Source organism: Seriola lalandi, unplaced genomic scaffold, assembly GCF_002814215.2.
Source record: "Seriola lalandi dorsalis isolate HSWRI2012SDOR001 ecotype SW California unplaced genomic scaffold, Sedor1 jcf7180002054470, whole genome shotgun sequence".
Taxonomy (NCBI): Eukaryota; Metazoa; Chordata; class Actinopteri; order Carangiformes; family Carangidae; genus Seriola; species Seriola lalandi.
The window spans coordinates 149,791-173,492 of NW_019525023.1; the positions used below are offsets into that span (position 1 = coordinate 149,791).

Sequence of the window (23,702 nt, forward strand, 5' to 3'; positions counted from 1 at the left end):
TCACAGGTAAATGCAAGTGCAAAAAAAAAAAAACACTTGATAAACTATTTCCTTTGCTCTACCTAACATGACAGTGGGTTGACTCTGGCTTATTCAAAACTGATGGGCTGTTTAAACAAGGAAGAGGACATCTGATCACCAGCTTTAAGATCTCTGCATTGGCTTCCTGGTGATTTTAGAGCTGATTATAAAAATGTGACCGTATGTCTGCAAAACCCTGCGCGGCCTTGCTCCACAGTACATCGCTGACATGCATGTCATCACAAGGCCATCAGGACTTCGAGGTTATCTGGGACAGAAGCTGACGAAGCTGCTTTTAGATTTTATGCTTCCATCTGCTGGAGTTCTCTGACAGTGCATTAAAACATGCTCGAGTGATTTAAAAAATCAACCACAAGGAAGTGAACATCTCCCATGCGTCGATTTGAATTGTTTTCATGACTGTTTAATTTGATTTGTTAGCATACAGCATCTGCATATACTGTATGTAGACTTTGAAAGTTCTTTGCTCTTTTGTAAAGCAGATTTAACTTCCCCTGGAATGAATTTGCAATACTACACTTCATCTGATACAACATTGACATCGCTGGAAAGTGTAAATTCAATTGCATGCTTATTACCAAGGTCATATTTAAAGGTGGTGTTGTGTTGGACTGCATTCTGTATTATATATATTACATAGAATATTAAAAGCTCCTTTGAATATAATGCATTGCAAGACAATGAACTCATAATTTAACACCTCTATGATACTGTAATAAAAACAAAACACAAAAACAAAAGTGAACATTACAGGCGTCACAAAAGTAGACCGAGTGTGTAAATCCAGTTTGCTTGCCAGATTTAATGTCCTGCATCGGCAGAGAGGCAGAGCTCAGGAAAGCAGCTGGAGAGCGTGCATTTTATTTTCCTATACCATGTCGTCCTACATGTGTCAGGTACACAATGAAGTTTCTGATATTTCAATATTCACCTTATTATTCCTGCCTAAGCCGCGACGCTGTCACCCCTGGTTACAGTTAGTCCAAAAACTCTGCGGCAATGATGACTCACTACGACCTCATATCGCTCTCTCATCACCCCGCTTCTGATGTCCCTACACTGGCTTCCGATTAAATTTAGGATTCAATTCGAGATCCCCCTCCTCATCTATAAGGCCTTGAATAATCTTGCTCCACAGTATATGAGTGATATATAATGCCTCATACCTCTGCTAGGCTCCTCTGGGCCTCAGCTTGTTCCTCGCTCAAGACTGAAAACACGAGGGGACTGTGCGTTTGCTGTCGTGGGTCTCCCCTTGGGAGTCAGGTCAGCAAACTCTCTGGGGTGTTTTAAGTCCCAGCTGAAGACCTACCTATTGTGTTTTTATGCTGGTGTTATCATGTTCACTATTTTGATTTGTAATGTCACTTTGGTTGTTTTTTTTTGTTTTTACTGTGCTGTGTCTCCTGTTGCAATGTTCTGTTTTACTCATCTTTTGTCTGTCACAAGTAGTAATTTGTCTTTTTTAAAACCATATGTTTGGCGGGATATACTGTGACTTGTGATGGGAAGAGACTGGGGCTACTGAAAATTTCTCATTCTCTTCTTAAGTTAGAAGTCTTTAGTTCTTGGCTTGAAATGAGGAAATGGTGGTTCCCTGCTAATTCAAAGAAACAAGGCTTTATATCCAGTTTCCTATGTCTGTAACAATGACTTCTGACACCATCATTTTCTGTTTGAGATGTTTTTAAGAAAGATTTTTAATAACCCTTTGCTGCTGTGACAGATGTGAGCTTTTTTCAGCACAGCTTGAAAATGTAATGTAAACATGCATCAAACACTGTGTACTGCAACAATATTATGACCGTCAGGGACTGTTTTTAGCCGTGCATACATTTCTTATCTTGGGAGGAAAAACACTTGAAATGTTACTTGAGGTAACAAACATGCAAAGATGCAATGTTTAATACTTTCACTTGATGCTTACTCTCAGAAAAGAAGGATTATGCAGTGACGCTCTCCAACTTGTTTTGTGATGCTGGTAGTAAAAGGAGCTGCAGTAGGAAAAGTCACCTTGAACAGTGGGACAGACTGAAATGTGTGAGCCTCAGGATGTGAAGCCGCTGTGGCCAAAAATACAGTAAATACACTGTACGTATATTATACCTGTCAATCATTGTACCCAATTTTTTATTTAAACTAAAAATGTCTGATATTTTATTGAACCTTTTCAAATACCTTGAAATAATAGAGACAGTCCTTTCACCACCAAAAAAACAAAACAAAACCAAAAAAAAAACAAACCAAAAAAAAAAACAGAAAGGCATGTTTGTGTGGATAAATGACAAGTAAAACCATAATTATGCTTGGCACATAATCATCTACATTATTACCAAACCACAGATTCAGTGGAGACTGTCTGCAGTTAATGAATCCAGCAGCAGCAACGAAAACCACACAGACACAACTTCCCCCTGCAACAATGCGCCTTTGTCTCCTTTTTCAGCCAGTTGTTTCCACTTAGCGCCATAACTCATTTGTTGACAAATATTATTTACTATAGACGTCAATGTTGCTCCATCTTTTATTTTCCGATCTTTCTTCTGTAGTGATATTGTCCCCCCTCCCCCCCTCCTCCCCCCCGCTGTCCCCATGGCCCTGTTACTCTGCACCAAGCCTAACAGAGCGTTCGTCCTTTTGTCAGTGCCTGTCACCTGTTCTCTCTCAATGCTCTCTCTCTGTCTCTCTCTCTCTTTATCTCTCCCTCTCTCCCACCCCACCTCCTTGTATTTCTTTTCTCGAGCTGACAATCGGAAGTCCAGGGGGAGACTCACGTGTTTGCTTTTGGGAGAGGTGTAAAAAGGGGAGCGGAGAATAAGGAGCAGGTCTGGCGAAGATATTCTCTGCATCTCAATGCATGTCTTTTGGTTCTCTTCTGATTAACTTTGTCTGTTTGATCTCTGGAGTTTTCTTTTCAGTTCCTATCCTCTGATGTGAAAAAAAAAAGAAAAAAAAAAAGATGGTGCACTATAAGCCAGGAAGCATTACTAGATAAAAGGCACTGTGCCCTCTATGTATGCTTTCTGAACATTCATCTCTCTTCATGACAAGGCTCACAGTCTTTCTGGCTTACACATGCTGCAGCAATGAAATATTGTAAATATGATTCAGAATAAAGAACAGGGCGGATACCAAATTAATTGCACTATCCAAATTAAAATATGACAATGTTTTATTATTCACAGTCGTGTTCGCATCCGATCTTGAGTGTGGTGAAAGCTGCTTAGGAGTGAAGACACCATCACGTTGACACAGCGGTCATTATTTTCCAAAGTAATGCACGGAGCAAATCCGTGACGGCTTAGACAAGCAGTGACTTAAGATCAACACGGCCAGATAAATGATGGCAGAGGATATACGAGGCAACTTGCGACAGGGTGGAGGTGAAATGATTTTGCTAGCCTGACGTCAGGCAACATCTTATTCACTTGCCGCATCACATCTGATGACTAGATCTTCCTCTGGCTAGCTCCACTCGGATGTTTTTCATCTGTCCTTGATCAGTCATTATTTTGAATTCATTTATTTGTCTATTTATTTTTTTTAATCAAAATTTAATTCAAATCGATTTTTCTTTTCCCTACTCAAATTAAATCAAGACATAATGATACAAAACACATTTCTATTACAGATATATACTGATGTCTGTGCTTCTTCTATTAAGTCTATAAATATCTTTCATGTAAAGCGCATAGCTTTTGACAATAGTTAAAGTATCCAGGTAGAGTCAATTACTGAAGAGCCTTCTGTCATGAGTGAAAAGCAAACCTGAGCTCCCTACAGCTGGATTCTGTTTGTTCATGTAATGTGCTGTTTTTTCCCAAAAACATCCCAAAACAAACAGTAATTCAAGAATAGGGTAGTTTACTAAAAGCTTTGCTTTGCAATTATTCTGCTCCTCTCTTCTCAAACCTATCATTTGACAGTTTCAAATAATTCTTGAATGTGAAGAATTATTACACTCAAACCACTGAATTCATCAACAAATCATTGGTGCAAACACACACACACACACACACACACACACACACACACACACACACACACACACACACACACACACACACACACTGTATCTTTTAAGAATTGGGAACATTTTAGAATTTATAACATAAAATAACATAACAAATGCACACACAAAGGCTACAAAAGCTCACTGCATGGTACAAATACACAGTTAACATCCTGTATGGATGTATAAAAATGCTGGGCAGGCCCGGTTGGTTCTGATTTTGTATCAAGATGGCAAGAGGGAAAGATGTAAGGGACTCTGAAGGAGGGTTCATTGTTGGGCCATGGATGGCAGGAGATTCAGTTACAAAGACTGCTCAACTGGCTCAGTGTTTCAATAGGAACAGTGACTAAAGTGACATCTGCATTCAGCTCTGTGGGACAGACCTCAGTGAATAGGGTTGGAAATTGTGGTCGACGGCGCACATTTGACGACCATGATGCTCATGCATTAGTGCGGTACGTAAGTGAAAACAAAAGATGACTGAGAACGTCAATGCAGCATGTGATCAGACCGTGTCAGTAAGAACAGTCTGTCAACAATTACATAGTGAAGGAAATTATAGTAGGGTTTAAGTGCATAAACCCCTTATTACAAAGATAAATGATGTTTGGAAGATGGAAGACGTGGGGAAAAAGCGATATGGTTAGGTGAGTCATCCTTCACCATCTTCTCCACAAGTGGGTGACTGCACGTGCGGCGTACACCGACAGAATGATATAGGCCTGAATGCTTGATCCCTACAGTGAGGGGATCCGGTGGCTCTGTTATGCTGTGAGGGACATTTTGCTGGTTTGGTTTGAGTCCTCTTGAGGGAAGGGTCACTGCAAATCAATACAACGTTGTTCTGAGTCGTCACCTTTGAGACACTTCTATCCGATGGGAGTGGTCTCTTCCAGGACGAATCTGCCACCCATCCATAGGGCACAAGGAGTCACTGATGAAAATGACGTGAATCATGTGCTACGGCCTTCACATTCACCAGGTCACAACCCAGTTGAATATCTATGGGAGATTTTTGGACCCACGTGTCAGACACGAGCTCTCCACCACCATCATCAAAACACCTAATGAGGGAGTATTTTTTGGAAGAACGCTGTTCATCCCTCCAGTAGAGTTCAGAGACTTCAGTATCAATGTCAAGGTGCATTATAGCTGTTCTGGCAGCTTGTGGTGGCCCAACACCTCACTAAGACACTTTGTGTTGGTTTTTGCTCTAATTGGTCACTCGTCTGTATATTTCAGGCTTAGCTGGTCGACCTTTCAAGTGCACCAACCTTATAAAAAGCACTAATTTAGAGCCTGGGAGCTGACTAATTAATAGCTACTTAAATACAAAGATTTAAGTCTTTGGTGGAACACTAGCCATCATGGGAGGCCAATGTCAGCTCAGAGACAGAAAAGTCAAGCTATTATTTCTCTAAGGAATACAAGACAGTTTTATAGTAAGACTACCAAAAACTTTTAAGTTAACTTTTATGGCATCTACAAACAGAGAAGAATTATTTTTCGTCAGCTCTTCCGACTTCATTATATTATATAAGCATTATATTCCACGAATTAAAATGAAATTGCTTGTAATTGCACGCACTATCATCGCATGTTTTTGGTTTTTGTAGGGGTATTTTATACCTAGATTCGAGCTTACTGCTCACCACCAGACTTTGTCAGTTACTGGAGCCAGAAAATCCACATTTTGATCAAAGGAGAGGAAGTGTGGGTGAACGCCGCCGTGTACTGCAATGTGTAATAGCTCTGCAAATGTAAATGAAAGGCCACGAACCTTTAGACAATTCCACAGATAAGGGGGTTGACCTGGGTCACACCAGAAACCTGAATGTTGTGATGTCCGTGCCGTCTATACTGGACAGACTGAATTGCCTTGTGGTCATCACACAATGCGTGTTGTTGCTGCGGGACAGCAATAGCGTCACAAGATCAAGGTGGCTGCAGTTTTTTAGAGCGAGGCGCTGCAGTAGCGGTCCACCGAGACACACACTGATCATTGAGGACCCACAGCTCAAGGCATTCATGCAGTGGCTTGACCCTTCAGCCGTCTGGTACCACTACTTTAATAAATGCATACATATTTTGAACAGACATATAATACTCATAAAGCTGGATAAATGGAACAAAGTTCTCATGGCTCAGCTTTTCCAGCCCCTAAAAAAAAAAAAAATACCACAAATCTACAGACTCTCTCTCCTCAAAAAACAATGCTCTATTGTTATGGAGGGTCTTCTCTGTGGCTGCTCTGGCCTACCTATCCAAATCTCCTTCTGTAACAAAGGGGAGTGTGTGTGTGCAGGTGTGGGAACAAAAGAGCTGGCAGGAGGCAGACGTACAATGTGGAGCTCACGGTTGATGTAATGGGTCAGCCCGGTCCTCACTCCCCACGTGAGCGCCCAGCTCTTGCCTTCAGTTGAGCATCCCTTTGCTTTGCTTTTAGGTTACAGCTCGTGTAACATCTTTATATTACTTCAGTGATAATTAACATTTATAATATCAATATGTTCTATGAAAATTATATTGCAACACCACAAGCAGTAACTTTAATCAATTCCTTGATTCCTTGTGTTTTGTTTTTTTTTGTTTTGATTCATTCAGTGTTTTGTTATTTTTTCTTAGCATTCAGAAACAGTTTTATATTTTCAACATCTCAATGTAATTAGCCGCTGATGAACACAGCACACAGTGACGTATCATTACTGCATTATTAGTGAGCTGAAAACAGAGGAGGTTGAGAGCAATAATAACAGCGATAACAAGCACAACAGCTACAAGAGGGCAAGTTTTCCAGTTAAGAAAATGTTACTTATTCATAACATGTCTAGACAGCATTATAAAGTACAGACCAGCCCTTATCTTCTGAGGGACTTGCATCACAACAATGCTTTACAGCACAGATTTGCTTTCTGCAAGTAAATTCAACTGTAGCTGCACTGGAAGTATCTTGATCAGAACATCTGTTTCGCCAATCAATCACAGTTTGTTGAAGGGACATTTTGAAAACATTAATCCGCAGATAACAACAAATATTATATATAATAGTTTGACATTTTGGGAAATAGGCTTATTTATTTTCTTGTCAAGAAATAAGAGATGAGAACATTGATCATGTTTGTACAGTGAATATGAAGCTTTACAGGCAGCAGTCAGTTAGCTTAGCAAAGCATAAAGACTGGAAACAGCTGGCGTAGGTCGTCCGTGCTGCGCCTGGCCAAAAACACTGTCCAGCATTCCCCCCCCCCCCAATAAAAGCTAGCAGAACCTGTCTTTATGCTTAGATGAGCTAACTGGCAGTAGTTTCATATTTACCGTGCTGAAATAAGAGTGTATAATTTCTGTAATACCAGAAAATGCTGAATTACTCCTTTACATTAACGTGTTTGATAAAAGAAAATATGATGCATCATGTTCACAGGTGTCTTCTATGGTGACCTTTAGTGGCTGGTATTGGAGCTCAGAGCATTTCCAGCTTATCAATATTTACACTAATGCCTGGATTACCTTCTTACTCGGATATTTTCAATATGTTGTATGAAAGTGATATTGCCAGCTTAGAATTTTATTTTTTGCCCTTTAAATATGTTGCACATTTATGTGGTCCAGAGAGGATTTAGATTAGTGTAGTATAGTTGGACCTTTTAAAACAGCTTCCGCAGTATAATCTACTCTACGTCTGTAGTATGGCAGATACCGACAAGAATCCTCTTTAAAATGCACATTTATCCTTCTTACACGGCACAGCAGCAACATATTAGCCACTAAAAACATCATTATTTAAAGCACTAGGAGATGATAGCTTGCACTGTATTCCATAAAAAACAAATATGACAGCCCTTGTGCACTTACAAGGACATGCATAAGGAAAAGGCCATAAGAAAACATAATGGGCACAGAAGTATGGATATGAATATTTTCTCCAGCCTTTATCTATACTTGCTTTCACAGTGCTGGAGTGCTTTTAAACATTTGCAATAAGAAGAGATTGCACTCACTGTGGAGGATGGTGCCCTGTGCAGATCTTGTTTTCACTGTCAAATAGAGAGTAACAGTGGTGTCCTTGACAGCAGCAGGTAGAGAAGGCTGGAGAAGGAATGCAAGCGGCTGAAGCTCCAAATAAGACGTGCCATCAAATGAGGGGATGTATACTGTTGTATCTGGAGATTTACAATAAGAAGAACAACACAAATTGATGAAATGCATTTAAATGATGTGAAAAGTGACTCGAATTAGAACATTTCTACACAATTGTACTTGATCATGTAATACAATTACACCTTTATTTAAATGAAGGCTTGATAATGCTTTTGTCAGTATAAAGAGAACAGCAGGAATTGGCTGGTGTCTGCCTCTGCAGCACTGGTAAGGTGCATGAGAGCGGAGTCAGCACGGCCCAGTCAGGGCTACGTGCTAGTGTGTTATTCAGCACTGGATGACAAAGGGGTACGACTTTAAGGAGAGGTGGAGGAGGTACCCACCCAGGTCATCATCTCCACAAACCAGTGATGATCTGTTGGCTTTTACACAAAGGACACTGTACACCTGGCGGATAGCTCGCTGTTCAGGTGCTTGACAGTCGATTCAAAATAGGCCACCCCGGCTTCAGCTCGAGGGATTCTACTTTCAGAGTCGAGCTCTCAAGGAAAAGTGCAGTTTATTCTCAGCGGAGAATTCATAATATACAGTATGTGTAATGTTTCAAAAACTACAATTTTTATTGCAAGAGAAATATGAACATCCTCTCATGACTCCTCTAAATCAAATAGTTATTTTAAAGCAGACCTGTGAATGATTAACAACATACTACAACAGACTAGTAAATCTAGAAAATCAATATAAAGAATACTGAGGAAACAAATAACATAATATGTAGTGCTCTTAAAGTTTCCATGATTGGCTTCACAGAGGCAATTGACAAAATGATGTTCAGTCAGTGGCGTCGTTTACACTCAAGGATGAACTTCTTCAAGTGGCTGGTTTTGGATGTTAAAACATGTAGATTTTACAACTCAGTGTACAGTTCATATTCTCTGATAATGTGAAATCAGGTTATAGCTTATTCCAATGTGAAATTACAGGGATACAAACATTTTAACGCCTTTCACTGCTTTTTGGCATTTGTGCAACCTCAAATGAACACACCATTAAAAAGGCACTGCTTCAAAAGAACAATGCACTTTTGTGTTCATCATCATCCATCCCGTGTGTTGTTGCCTTCTACTGGTGAGTCAACGTGGATAGGAGAAAGTGGCTGCTGCTCTGTTTTATAATTTACTCTTGGACTGTGTGATCGGTGAGTCAGTCAGACACCACTTGCCCAGTTAGAGCAGTATTAGTGGGTTTATTTGTGGCAACAGGGATAATGCAATTCCTGGGTATTAGTCATTCTTTTCAACAGGCTATCACATAAATGGCCTTAACGAGGCTTTGAAAAGGAACCGAGTTATATACCAAGATCAGTAAGTTGAATTGAAGGGTTTGACGGTAAGGACTGCTCAGTGGCCTGGGCCGCAGTAAGACACTGACGTGCTCGTGTTTTATGATTAGTCACCAGACCAACAAACAGGAAGGGTTTCTAGTCATACCATTTGTCAAATGGCCATAATCGTGTTATCTTCACCTGCGTACAATTTCCCACTCTTGCTCTTTTCTCAACTCCTCCGAGTTGCCCAGAGAATCACGCTCTACTGTATGTGGAGCAGACATGACAGCCAATACTTTAAATTACAAAGAGAAAATAAAAACTGTGTTTCTTTTTGTTGTGGATGAAGCAGTTTCCTTGGGCTGAAAATGATGAATCAATCCTGTAATGTTTGTTGGCAATTTGTGAGTAAGGCAGATTGAGCTGGCTCATTTTTAAAGGCACCAGCAATTACAGCAAACACACACTAGATGCCCACAAAAAGAGCTGGCAGCACCTAGCCAGTGTGCTTGCAAAGCAGGAAGCTGACAAACTCTCATCCCATTAATGTCAAACACAAAAACAGACAGGCTCACCACCCTAAACTGTCTTTTTCTGTTTGCTTTTTAAAGAAATATTTGTTATTTCTCCTCACTACAGCAAAGATTCCCTCTGGTCCTCAACTTTGAAAGAATATTTCCTACAATGTATATTTCACAACAAATCACAAATCAAAGTTAATCACAGTCAATCAAATGCCTTGTGTTGTCATTTTGCTGTTGGATATTGTTATGAATACACAAATTAAAACATACTTATATTGTTTAATGGTGCTATATGTAAGTTTTCAGGAGCTTCAGTCATCATTGCGTTTACAAGACAAGATACGCCCCCTGATTAGCACTACTTCTTCACTGTCTCATGCTCACTATTGCAAACTGATATTACAAGGTGGGACAGGACAGGTGGGGCTAGCTGGTTAGCATGCTAACTTCTGAAAAAGTGACAGAAATAGAAGCACATCAAGAGTCAATGTTGGCATTGCTTTTCACCTCTGGAGACAGCTCTTGGTGAGCAAAGGAATGAAGTTTGATGCTGAATTTGCAACAATTTTTCTAGACTGGTAAATAAACTGGCTATAAAGCAAAAGCAAAAACTTACATATATGAATTATTAGATTAGATTGGAGAAAGTAAAGGAAAAATATCAAAAAGAGAACTTGGAAACAACTAATTTGCATATGTTTTGAACTAGGTTACACCAAATTAAAATGGCACTTTAAATGAGAAAAAAGATTGTTAATGTTTGGTAAAAGTTGTTGAAAAGACATAAAGGGGGAAAACTGTGCTCTCAACTTTCCTTTTATTATTCCTTTCTGGCCAAAATCCTACATCACAGCTTCAAATATATGAGAAATAAGGACATAAGGTAATGAGCCATAGAAGGAGGTCATGATCAATACAGACCAAGTCTGAATAATTTCCTGCCTCACTGGTTTCGTCTTTTATGCCTACTTCCTTACCTTGCAGCCATTTACTCCATAACTAATTTTTGTGATCACTTAGCTTTCCATTGAATGCTTACATACTTGACAGAATGTCATTGGCAAGGTCCCCGACCTACTGTGTCTTCTTTGAAGAGACAATTTATCATAGCTTAAAACTCTGACATGCCCAAATGAACTGGCTTTATCTTGACAAAACCTGTCTTATGGTTGGCTACTTGATATCAAATACTCACTGAACCACCAGGTACTGGCCTGGATTACGGTCTACTCTACCAGAGGTGCATCCCCAGGGTCCAAAGATAAAAAGTGCAAGACTCGCAGCTCACACATGTCAAACTTCTTATGTACAGGTTGTGCATAAGATACCTACTCCACTGAGTAGTAAGTCTGAAAGTTTTGGATTGACAGCTTTCATGGGCTAAAAAAAAAAAACTATATCACTATAATCATTCAGTTGATATTATGATATATCAGATGTGTGCAGACATTCTATGTGTAATACTACCTCAGAAGTGTGTGTAGATTTTTCCCAGTAATATATTGGACAGTATGACACCTGACATTTTAGGGAAGTTTGAAGCTTTGCTGGATTTGAAAATGCTAATAGTTCCAATCCCTATTTGAGCCTTAAATCCAGCACTGACTAGCTAATATAGGATCCACTGTTCATTTACAGTATATGTACTAGGTGGTGGAATGAGTGCTCAAATCCTTTACTTAGACAGCAGTAGTTTAAATTGTAGCAGTTCATAATATTTCATGATAATCCTCATATGTTTGACATGAAAAATCTTCATCTGGAAAGAAATTGTATCATATAATGTAGTGGGAGATGTGGTGGAGTCAAAGCATTAAGTTGCATGAAATGGAAATACTGCAGTCAAGTACAAGTACCTAAAAATTTACTTAAGTATAGTACTTCAGTAAAAGTACTTTTCAGTACACATTACATCTGTTGCATTTCCTCTTTGTGTAACAATGTTCATCTCTATTCATAGTACTGGAATTCAAAACACTCGAATACTTGTTTATCAGTTGACAAGTAGGACGTTTTCCTAATCTGATCCACGGATCTAAGGATAGAGGATATCATATCTTGTAAAGATATTAAAGCCTTTAATTGTTCCTTTGTATCTTCTTCATTACATATCTAGTGATAAATAATAGACTAGATTAGAAAACATATTACTAACCAATTATATCAGTAACAGATTAGACAGGAATATAAATGGCTCCAGAGACAAATGCACAACCGAAGTTTTATCTTAGATACATGCTGTATGACATGTCAGCACTTCATCTAGGACACAAACAAGTCCACATCATTAGTCACTGGGTAGGAAGACATATCTATAATTAGCAAAGCACAGGGGGTGACTTGCCTTATACTTCTCTTGTGGCTGTTAGTTAATTCAACAAGATGTGCGGACAAGGTTGTCACCCAGCAGAGTTGCCGTAGCAATACACATTCACAGACTTTGTCAGCATGTAAACAGCCTCTGGACTCTGTCTGTGGGCTATCAGAGCTAGTGCTGCAAAGCACGTGACTGGATGAGTGATCATATGAGATTGCACTCTGTTGAACCTGAGAGACTGAACTGCTTTTGAGGAGGAGCAATTTCTCAAACTCAGCAAAAACGACTCTAAAAGGCCACTACTTTATGAGTGTGACAAGTTGAGGGATAATCAGGAACTTACTTTTATGGTCAGGGAAGGAAAAGGCTGAGGGTAAATCCCATGTTTTTATGACTGATTGAAAAAAAAAAAAAAAGTAAATGTATTATCAAATCAAGCATAACATCTGATTCATTTTACAGGTATGAATGGCAGCGGGAATTTACTGTATTAAAAAAAATCATGTAGGTTACACTGCAGCTTTGGGTTAATTTTCAGTTAGTAAGGTTAGCACTAAGCTCACACATATTGCCACACAAGCAATACATTCATGCAACTGTCTAATGTGCTGCAGTCACATGCGATGATCATTTCTGGCACGCTAGTAAAGTATCCTTCTCTGAGCCTGAATGCTACAATGGTGAGAAACAAATGAATGAATAAATGAGTGAATGAATCAATAAACAGATCATATTCGATATACTCCAACGGCTGTTTAGAAGTTGGTCAAAGCATGTTTAGTAATTGGTTTAGCAAAGCAGCATCTCTGTCATGTAAGCGGAGGGGAGGCACCTTGTCCACGACGTATCCGTCTCCCATGGGAAAAACAAATGAGAGTGAAGCCTTATAAATAGCATCATTTTGGTTACAGTGCCTGGAGAGACAAATAACATTTCAGTAGGTTACTTAAACACCTGTAAATTAGCATTTTTAGAACACATGGCAGAGGTGTCAGGCAAGGGTGTCAGGTGCACGAGGGCTACTCGTGCCATGTTAACGACCGTTAACGATTAGCTTTGAGCGGTATTCTGTCTGATGTCCGTGTATTCTGTAAATACGAGATTACGCAAACAGCCTAGATCATACACAAGGGTTGTGAAGGTGAAAATCAATCCAGGCTCCATTATTGAAACCTTTTGTAATGCTAATTAGAATTTCCACCGCTCGAAATATTCCCCAGGCCCAAAAGGTACAGCATATATGACATTTAGTGACCACTCTTATTCAGAACTCGTTATTTAAAACCCCGAGACTGAAAGAGTTGTTAGTGCAGTACAATATGAACTGCAGTGTGTTTCACTTGAGGGGGCAAGTGAGGAATAAGGGGGAAGCCACACCATTGTTGATAAGCTAGAAAAAAGTCCTACAGGATAATTCATTGTCCTACCCACAGGGCTCCTTCACAACTGAAATTCCTGGGGGACTTTTTCGTAATAAGCAATGATATGATTTTTTTTTTTTTTTTTCATATAACAGGTAACTGACTGCTCACCCCTTAGTAACTGTTGCTACATCAAGCTTTCCATTCTAGCATATGGGATATACTGTATTTACAGTGATAACAGTGGCAAATTACCATGAAATTGATATTGAAACACTTAATTACATTCATAAGATAAGATAAAAAATAGTCGACCATGGATTTTGCAGAATGAAATGACAATTGTTCAATCGCTTTGTTGTTTGCTAATTAGATATGCAAACATGAGCTTGATGAGTTGCTTTGAAAAACGCTGTGCCTGGTAATCTTTTAAGTGTTTTGTGCTGACTTCTTTTTAATACACAAATTTGTAAAACTGACTTATCTCTGCACTTAACGGCCAGAAACCGTTTTCTATTGTAGCGTTGAGCTAAGATTATAAGTATGATTAAAAGAAACGTAAGATCAGACTCTTGTTTCTTTACAACATGACCCTGTTTAGCTGCTTTTTAGCTGTTTTTGATTCTTCACTTCTACAAGAAGAAAGGCTTTTACAATGAAGATTAAGTGAAGCGTAAGGCTTTTCTGGGCAACTTTGGCTGAAGTATAAACTAACCCAAATCCAATAGAGCACAGGATAGAACTGCTAACGTTACCATTAACTCTGATAGTGTCCAGTATCAGCTTCTACACTTTGGGGAGAAACTACACAGTGGATGTGCTATTCATGAACAGGGCTTTTTTTTTTCATTGTTACCTGTATCCCCTCAGACTAGTTAGTAATGATATGCTCATCGGACTTGAAAGAAACAATTTAGTACTACTGTGGGTAGAATTTAGCGAGACATGCTAATAACTGCAGCTTAGATTCAAACACATAAACACAGTTTAACCCACTCCTCTTGCTTTTGCTCTCATGTTTTTGGTTTTGAAAAGCTGAAAATGAAAAAAATGAAAAACCCCCCCCCCCAAGGAAACAAAAAACACCCTTCAAACTTTAAATGGCTCATGTTACACCACTCCAGCATGTGGAGGAGTCTAAAGCTTGACAGACCATCCATGTTGGAGGATTAATCATATACTGTGGTGAGAGTGCAGTGGAGTGAACATGGCTATCACAACACAGCATCTGAAATGTCTCTCAGTTGTGAGCAGCTCGGCTTGCTTTATCAAGCACACATGCAATTAATTCACAACTCTAGTGTCACTACTGTTGCCACTGACAGAATGACAACAATAGCAAAGTACAGGATCCTGTTTTCTTCACTGTCAAGGCATATCACGCACGGCAAGAGGGCTAGAAAGAGACGTCAGAAGCTACATCATAAGTGCACTGAGAAGAAATCTGCAAAGGGGAGAACTTCTTTGTATGTGTGTCGAGTTCTGTTGTCTAGTGTTGGAGTGGTTGGTACAAAATAAATATTTTTGGTGGGGACAGGGATGAGAGCTTTAGCTGAATGTTGAGCGAGTGCTGCAAGGTCATATTCTCATTCTCAGCGAGCGTTGGAGGTGAACATGGACACACGGCGATGGTTCAAGCTGCTTATATGGATCTTTCATTTCATTAATCATATCCTGAATAATTCACATCACTCAAAATTCCTAATGCAGCTGACTCTATTCTGCCTCATAGTAAAACCTATTAGCCAAAGAGGCTCAGCATATATTAACCAACATAACTTGTTGGCTGGCTCTTGATGATACCATTGTGGAGGTCACAGTACAGTAGGTTCTTAAGCTTTTCACTGCTTGTGTGTATGTGTGTGTGTGTGTGTGTGTGTGTGTGTGTGTGTGTGTGTGTGTGTGTTTTATATATTATGTATAAAAACTGAGAAGCACTGTCAGCTAAAAACAAAAAAAATAACATTACAGGCCTACCTTTCTCACAAAAAGTTCCAGTAAAGTGAAGCGGGCAGTGACAAGAAGGCAGAGCTCCACCAGGCAGCTGCAGCTCATGACATGTTCCTCCGTTGCGGCAGACGCCGTCGCGGCAGACCTGAGGTTTGTACACAGGCTGTTTTGGTGTTTGTGTGGGAGCTGCCACAGTCGTTGTGTTCATGGTGTCAGGCGTGGTTGATTGAGTTTCCAAAGTTGAGGAACTTGTCGTGGAGGCTTCAATGACATGCCAAGTATATCTGTAAAATTAGACCAAAGTTTGAGTAAGTTAAATCCAATCTAATGTAAGAAATTTTTGTTTTTAAGGATAAAAACATGAAGTAGATTCCTGTGCAACCAAAACTACCCATTAAGTGCAGTAATTTAACAAGTAGATAGATTTTCACTACAATACAAAGAAGAGAGGGAAACACAATCTTATTTTGTCACAATAAGTAATCATATTTTCCCCAAAGCATCAGACAAAGCGAAATGTGGCAGTCGGTGTTTGTGTCATACTAAATGTTGTAACTATCAAAATATTAACACACAATCATCTTCTTGCACAGAAAAACTAAAGACTATGTTTTGAGTGTATATATGTTTAAGTAATAAAAAAACAAACAAATGCCAGGATTAAAATTTAATTAAAAGAAAAGATTGTGGTGAAGCCATTGATTTTCCTTTATTTTTTTTTTACCTGCATTGGTCAATGTTTCTGCCATCGATGGCATCAGATGTGTAAAAGCTCCTCAGGTTATTCATTTCAATTATTTCAATGCAGCCAGTATAGTTGTGGAAAGGTTTCGCTTTCTAATGGGGGAAAAAAAAAAAAAAAAAAAAATTAGACAATTCATTTGTTTTTATCATGATGCAATTTTAGGCATATATCATGTAACATTCATGTGAGTTTTATGTCTTTCACAACCTTATGACTTCAGCAGGTAGAAGAGAAACCAAACAGCTCTTGTAAGTCTTACCTGACTGGGTAGGTATTGTTGTGGCAGACCGCCTGTGAAGATGTGGTTTGTGCTTTGTATCATGTGTCCCAACCAGTAATTACTTGCGGAGCTTTTGATTTTCTCGTGACCAGAGAGAGTTAGCTCTGCTTCACAAGGGGTCAGGTGCTGCCTGTGAAAAAAGTGTGAACCCTTGCGGTTTAAATTAAATGTTTCCAACATGTTACGTCATTTTGGTGTTAAGAGAAGAGATGTGTTGGTCCAAGGGGTCTTACAGTTATTATTTTCACACAAGCATACACATCTCAATTCTTTCTGTTTAGAAACCTGTGACAATTTCACAATAAAGGTCTATATATTCCTATGAATTAAACAGACAGAGGCTGTAATGGCCTTGATAAGAAAAAACTATTTTAAGTTTTCCCCTGACGTTATGAATTATATGACACCAAAAGTTTAAACAAAAGAAGTGTTTTCTATGGCTGAAAGAATAACTTCAAACAAAGCTATTACTGCAGCTTCAGTATAATGCAGCTCTAAATGAAGTGCTGCAATTGAGACTGACAACTTCCTCCTGGAGATAACATTAACTCATTTATTTAAATATATGTTCTGACATTAAAAACAACGCATGCCTCTAGTTATAAATTAGCATTTGGCCATCTTGCTAATAGTTGCCTGAGAGAGCAGAGCGAATTATCGGATGTCGAGATTTAAAAACTGTGGTAAATGAGTATAATTGTTTTGTTTAGTCTGCTGATGCACACATTTATCACAATCCTTTTCTGTGCTGCTGCTGCTGCCGAACTCCATTTTGTTTTCTCCGAATGTCTTATGAGCCTTTGACACAACTATTTTGGACCCACCCCACAGCCATTCATAGATTTCAAAAACCAATTCTCCATTTTGAGACAACAAGGGAGAGCAGATAATTACCTAAGTGCAGATTCTGGACTAACCATCTGCAGCTTGAGGGTACTCGGGCCACAGATGCACAGTCTCCTCTCCACTGTCTCCTGATACCCCTTGTTCCCCGAGTGGAAGTTAGGAGGTCCGTGAAGCAATCAAGTCTGATTTGTTAAGCCTGTACTTTGCAGGCTGTTGCATATGCCGGCTAAACACTCGGGGCACTAACTCCGAGCTGCATAAGTCCTTCCTCTAGAGCCAGCGTGGAGAAGCGGTTAATTTAGAAGCAGTCTGCCAGAGCGGCCTGGCCAGCAGCCAGAGGGCACTGTGCTCACTGTCCTTGAGAAGTCAGCCCCACTGGGTTTCTATTTAACATATTGAAAAGTGTCTTTGACGGGAAGATATATTAAAAGTCTATAATGAGGTAGGCAGTGACGTTGAGGATGGCCATGGTGTCGTAGCTCTGGGTCAAATCAGACAAAGATGGACGGACTCGGCCATCAGACAATTACAAAGAATTTGCTTTGCGACACCAGAAACCATTTTTCCATACTACCAACGCTCTACTTATGACAGCTCTCTTTCTTGCAATGTCTCCAAGGGGTTGGTACAGAACATTATGATTGATTCACACTGCTGTATTATTTTTCTTGCAGGGAAAAAAAAAAAAAAAACAAAAAAGAAAAAAACAGGGGTGGAGCCTTGTATCCCCTTAAACCTGATTGGACTTTCTGGTTGCACTTGCATATTTAGGGCAATGCAGCTTTCTGCCAAGCAACCTTCCCAGTCAGCTTTGTTTCGACAGGAAATAATTTGCTCACCTTTGGCACGGTATCTTCATTATCACCTTCAGTACCTTACCTTCTATCTGCATTCATCTCTTTTAAAATTTCACCTTCACAAAACCTTTATTTACATCTGTCTCAGCTTTTCAATATTATCCTTTAAGATTAGTGTATTATTATCTTCGCCCAAACAGAACGTGTGCTACAAAAAAGATGAAACGTCCTCTTTGTGCAATGTTAAAAAGTCTCCATACTCTCCCCCTAAATACAAAGTAAACTGATTTGATACGAGTCGAACATTAGCCGCTTTATTTCAGTTTCCAGCTCATACATAATAAACTTTGTATCTCAAAACCAAACCACAATCTTTCTCATGTCAGAATGTAATGGAAAGGGCTGGCAGCAAGATTGCGCACGGGCTTAGGAACAATATAACTAAAGGGGCCACAGCCTCACTTTAAATCATTTAAACATTGATTTTGTGCTCAGCTCTTGCTTGTTAATCTTTTCGTAATGAAAAACTGCAAATGAAGACTTTAGAACAGCCAATAAAACATGGTCAGTGATCACTAATGCATTTTAATAGGCACATTCTGACGTTTGTTTTAGTTCTTTAAAATGTAAGCCCATTTGCCCATTTGTAATAAAATCTAAATTTTCAGTCTGGTGATTCCTGCCAATTACATGTGCTCCCCCGGTATTAGTTATAGCCCTTCTATAAAATAAATTGTGCCACACTTGAAATGAGCGGATAACTAAGGATCAAGTTAATACCACCTGAGGTACGAACAGTATTTGAACAAAATTTGTATATTATTAAGACCTTCTTTAAGTAGCTTATGATTGTGAATGTGCCTCTTTTTTCCTCAATAAGAAATACATCCTTGCCTGAAGCACATACATTACACACTGCATCCGGGATGATGTCTATGTTAACACACTTCGTAAATTAAATAGGTGCACAAGGAAATTGTAACTCATTTGCTTTTCTTTTTTTTTTCTCTCGCATTGCTTGAGTGTCTCTTTTTCTGGAAGCTGGATATGAACTGACCACAACACAGATCTGAACATTCACAATCTCAGGCTCACAAGGTTAAATGAATACCAAAAGGAACATACCTGATATTAGCAATGTGAACCATGCCATCATCAACACGAATCAATGTACTGATCCGTGTGATCTCTTCCTCCTCATTGCAGCAAAAGGCGTACTGAAATATTTGATAGAAAGTTTCAAATTCAGGCATCAGCAGAATTTCATAGGCAGACAGAGTATTTTATTCATGCAGTTACTATAACCGCAGCAAACAATCATGAATAATAACTATTTCGCTGGAGATTTACCTGTAAGATCCCATCCAAGATGAGGAGTTTCATGAAAAAGAAATCACCATTAGCAGGTCCTTGGTCCACATAAAGTATAGTTCCCTGGGCCACTTGGGTCTGGAATCTGACAGTAATGTTGTTGAGTGCGCTGAGGTCAATACCCTTAAACTCAAGGTATGAATTCCCAAAGTACTGAATGTAGCTTGAATCTAGGAAATAAAAATATATAGACAGCTGAAGTGGGGGGGAGGAAGAGTAAATAAAAGTGAGACAGACTGTAGTTTATGCATCTTTACTGTAAACTCTGCTGAGATTCTCTATTGATCCCTGAAAGAAGAATTTCAACTTTTCATTCACTTCCTCTATGGGGAGGTCGTTGCACAGAATGCGATACAGACCAGCACCTTCAGAAATGATTAAAGATTCAGACTTTGGCTCAGGACACCTCAGCAGGGCAGATGCTTGTGACCACGGAGGCTTAAATGTGGAACTTCTGGTTTTGTTAGTCTGCGGTTGCACACACTTCTATATGTTGCTGGATAAAAATGTAAATTTGACCTGTATCCATCTAATAACCTTGGCAACATAGATGGACTACAGCTTACAGAGACTAATGCACAGTGCAGGGAGATTTATTGTTGGGAAAACAGAAGCAAAAAGGAAATAATTATATTTTGAAAGCAGAACAAAAGGCTTGAAGGGCTCTTGCATCACAGCTTTTCCTTTCGCTCACTGTACAGGCGTACTGTAAATACTCTTATTTGCCAAAAAGCTGTGAAGCATGCAAATGGCACTATATAAGCCGTGAGAGGAGTCTTGGCTGAAATGAACGTATTCATACAAGTTTATTACATGCCTCATTTTATAGTGGAATAACTTGGCTTATATCATCCATGAGAATGGGCAATTATGGGGTATTTCAGTAAAAGTTCCACTGCCCGCCAGCTTATTGGGGGTAGTGACGCAGACCAACTTAAAAGACTGACTCAGACTGCAATTGAAGGCGAGCATTAGGAGTGCTCATGCTCAATATATTTCTCATTTGAGGGAAGTAGTGCAATTTGTTGCAGAAAAGTCAAACAGGAGAGCCTGTTAAAATGAAAAGCATTCCTGGATGCACCTGTCTCATGCTCTGTCTGTTCTTATCTGGAAAAAAAAAAACAAAAAAAAAACATTATTGCACTAGAGAAATCAGCAAAGCTCCTTTAAAGTTGTTTCCATGATTAATCGAGCAGCTGCGAGTAAGACCTTTATCAATATTTGTTACACGTCAAGTCCTAATAGGCCAGACCCCCTTTGATCTGACAGTGGGCCCCTCAGGGCATTTGGCAAACAAGCTAACCTAAATACCCCCATTTTCTCTGGAGAGCTATACGACCAATACCCTGAGGAAAAAAAAAGAAAAAAGAAAAAAAGAAAGAAGTAAGAATTATCAGAAGCAGACCCACTGTGATCTGTGAATTAATGAGGATAAATGCACACAGCAACAATGCTGTGCTGTCTTCTCCTTCACTCCTGACAATGGGGTTTGCCAATGCTGATGATGGAAAATTACCCCTCAGAGACAAAGCTATTCATTAATTTTAAAGCCTTGTTTAGTCTGATGTAGTCTTTGATGCAGTCTGAGGCTGCTGCCAGGAGGCAGTATCATGCCTCATTAGCAGTTAGCTATAGTCTCTCCTTCAAAGGTCTCCTGTTTTTACCACTACCTTACATTCTCACACCAGATTTTTCATCCACAAGTCTCAAATAACTAGCTGGGCTAAATCTGAATTGTAAATCTGTATAATATAAACTGTATCTTATTTTTTTCCACTTTTCAATATCCTGTTATTCACGGTTTGAGTATTTTTTAAATCTTTTTTACTGGTGCTGACCAAGGAGTTTGTTACCGTACCGTGCCCAAGTTTCAATAGAAAAAAAAAAAGAAAAAGAAAGTTGTCTCAGTGGGGATATTCCTTGATATAAATCTTTCAGATCAGATATAATTAGGACCAGTCTTAATACAGGTCCATAAAAGAGGTGAGAAAATGGATATAAGTCATATTTAATGTAACGTGGGGAGGTGAAGCGCAAAGTTGCAGCATAGACTGCGTGGGGATGTCAGACAGGTTAAAGCACAAGATATTCCACTGGAAAAATATATTTGGAGGAAATGTGAAATAAAGATCAATTTATATGAGGACTGACTTTGGATGGAGAGATTTAATTGATATAGACTTAATGTCCCATTTATTTAAAAAGAAAAAAAAAAGAAGCCAGGATGTAAGTCCTGTTTTGTCCCTGATTTATTGGGTAAGGTAATAGACTGACTGATTGAACTTGTCACAGGACAGAGATAAAATACTGCTGAGGAACATTCTTGGACTCTTGCAATTTCAGAGCCCTGGGGGGGAAGGCAAAAGGTCATTCTGCACCCACCACAATGGCAGAAAAATGTCTTCTATTCCAGCTATGTCATGTTAGAAGATTTTCGACGAATTCTGTTACAGTGCTGAGATACACAGAGGAATCAGATCCTAAATATAATATGGCTTTTTCTTCCAAATCGAGTGTCTAATTATATCTTTGTTGCCTGGTTTTAAAAATAACTGATGAACATTACTCCAACACACTGCACTGACAGTTACTGTACAGGAGCACACCGGCCATGAACTGCAGCTGAAAACGACAAATTTAGACACTGGTTCTTTTTTTTTTTTTTCCATCTCGCCCACCCCTTTCCTCATGAATATGCATAACTGTGCACATCATGCAAATGTCATTATGACTCACTAGCAAAGTTGTGTCACTGAATATATCAAAATTGTTACATTAATCAGCTACTGTCAACCCAGTTATAAACAAACTATATACAAAAAATAAGAAATAAAACCCTGCTAACATAAACAGAACAAATACATGCATGTTAAACTGGAGGTTAACAAGGTGACTGACCCACAGCATGTTTTGAAATGACCCTCTGGCTAACTCCTTACTCATCAAGCAGATTTTTTGAGGAGCTTAAGTAATTTCATTTCTGCTACACGTGGCTGCAGAAGATAACAGCTTCACCTGTGCTGCAGTGATCACTCCAAGGAGAGTCAACCGAATCGTGGCTTAGCACCAGTAAGCCTCCCTCCACCAGAGCTGTGCTTTCTAGATTCCCATCAGCTCTCATACTGTAGAGCTAAAATACTGTGGAGCTCAGCACTGCATGTGCAGTGATGGGGGGGGGGGGAAGAGAAGAATCCCAGAAGACAATCATCTCCGACTGTGGTATACAAGTTTGCTACTGAGCTGAACGGAATTTATTTTTTACATCAAAATCAAGATGTAAAAAAAAAGTCATGATTCTGACCAAATGCACATGTTCTATTGAGAATTTGAATCCTCTACTTTCGGTACCACATTAACTATCTCCCCTATGATCAAATTCCCAATGACTTGGTACATTTCAAAGGTTGTGGAGCAGTCTTAGGTTTAAAGGAGAACTGTCTGAGTCTATTTCAAGCAGCACCAAGGGCACTACATGTGTTTAGATGGTGACCTAGTTAGATAAACTCATGTTTCTGGGTCCTCTTACTTTAAAACTTACTTATTTTGATTATGCACTTATGTGTAAAAGCGTAAAGAGATGTTTCAGTGCGTGGATGCTGGGGTTTGTTTTTTTCTTTACCGGTGTCTTGTGTGTGAATTTAACCCTCGCGACACCGATGCAATATACGCCGGATGAGGGCTGGATCAGGTGCAGCGGGGAGGACTCCATTATGTTTTGCCCACAGTGATTTTCAGAGTGTCGCACTGAATTGGTTCAAGCTCGTCTGTGTTCAATAGGTCTGTTTTACAGCTCTGTGAACAGTTTCAAAGGTAGACAGACCTCATCTGTCAAGGAGTAACAATCTGCCCAGTGCCCTGAATTCAACCTCTCACATAGATGACTGAACCCAGCACCAATAATGTACAACATATTCTGTTCTGTGTCTGTCATTTTAGTGGTAAAGGATATATCCCCAAATAACAATTGGACTGATAACTTTTTGGGATCTAGTGGTAAATACAAATCTAGATTTTATTAGGATTCTCTCC

At 39.3% G+C, this 23,702-nt stretch overlaps 1 protein-coding gene across 1 annotated transcript in view; it reads right to left on the reverse strand.

Moving 5' to 3' along the window:
* The window catches only part of eys (EGF-like photoreceptor maintenance factor), a 145,484-nt gene that overhangs the window by 41,082 nt on the left and 80,700 nt on the right, over positions 1 to 23,702 (reverse strand). Inside the window, exons 34-39 of the mRNA XM_087175489.1 lie at positions 19,653 to 19,868; positions 19,428 to 19,519; positions 16,639 to 16,789; positions 16,359 to 16,471; positions 15,662 to 15,918; positions 8,056 to 8,217 (exon numbers count right to left, since the gene is read on the reverse strand). Of these exons, the coding sequence (XP_087031615.1) occupies positions 8,056 to 8,217; positions 15,662 to 15,918; positions 16,359 to 16,471; positions 16,639 to 16,789; positions 19,428 to 19,519; positions 19,653 to 19,868 (991 nt within the window). The remainder of the gene's footprint in view (positions 1 to 8,055; positions 8,218 to 15,661; positions 15,919 to 16,358; positions 16,472 to 16,638; positions 16,790 to 19,427; positions 19,520 to 19,652; positions 19,869 to 23,702) is intronic.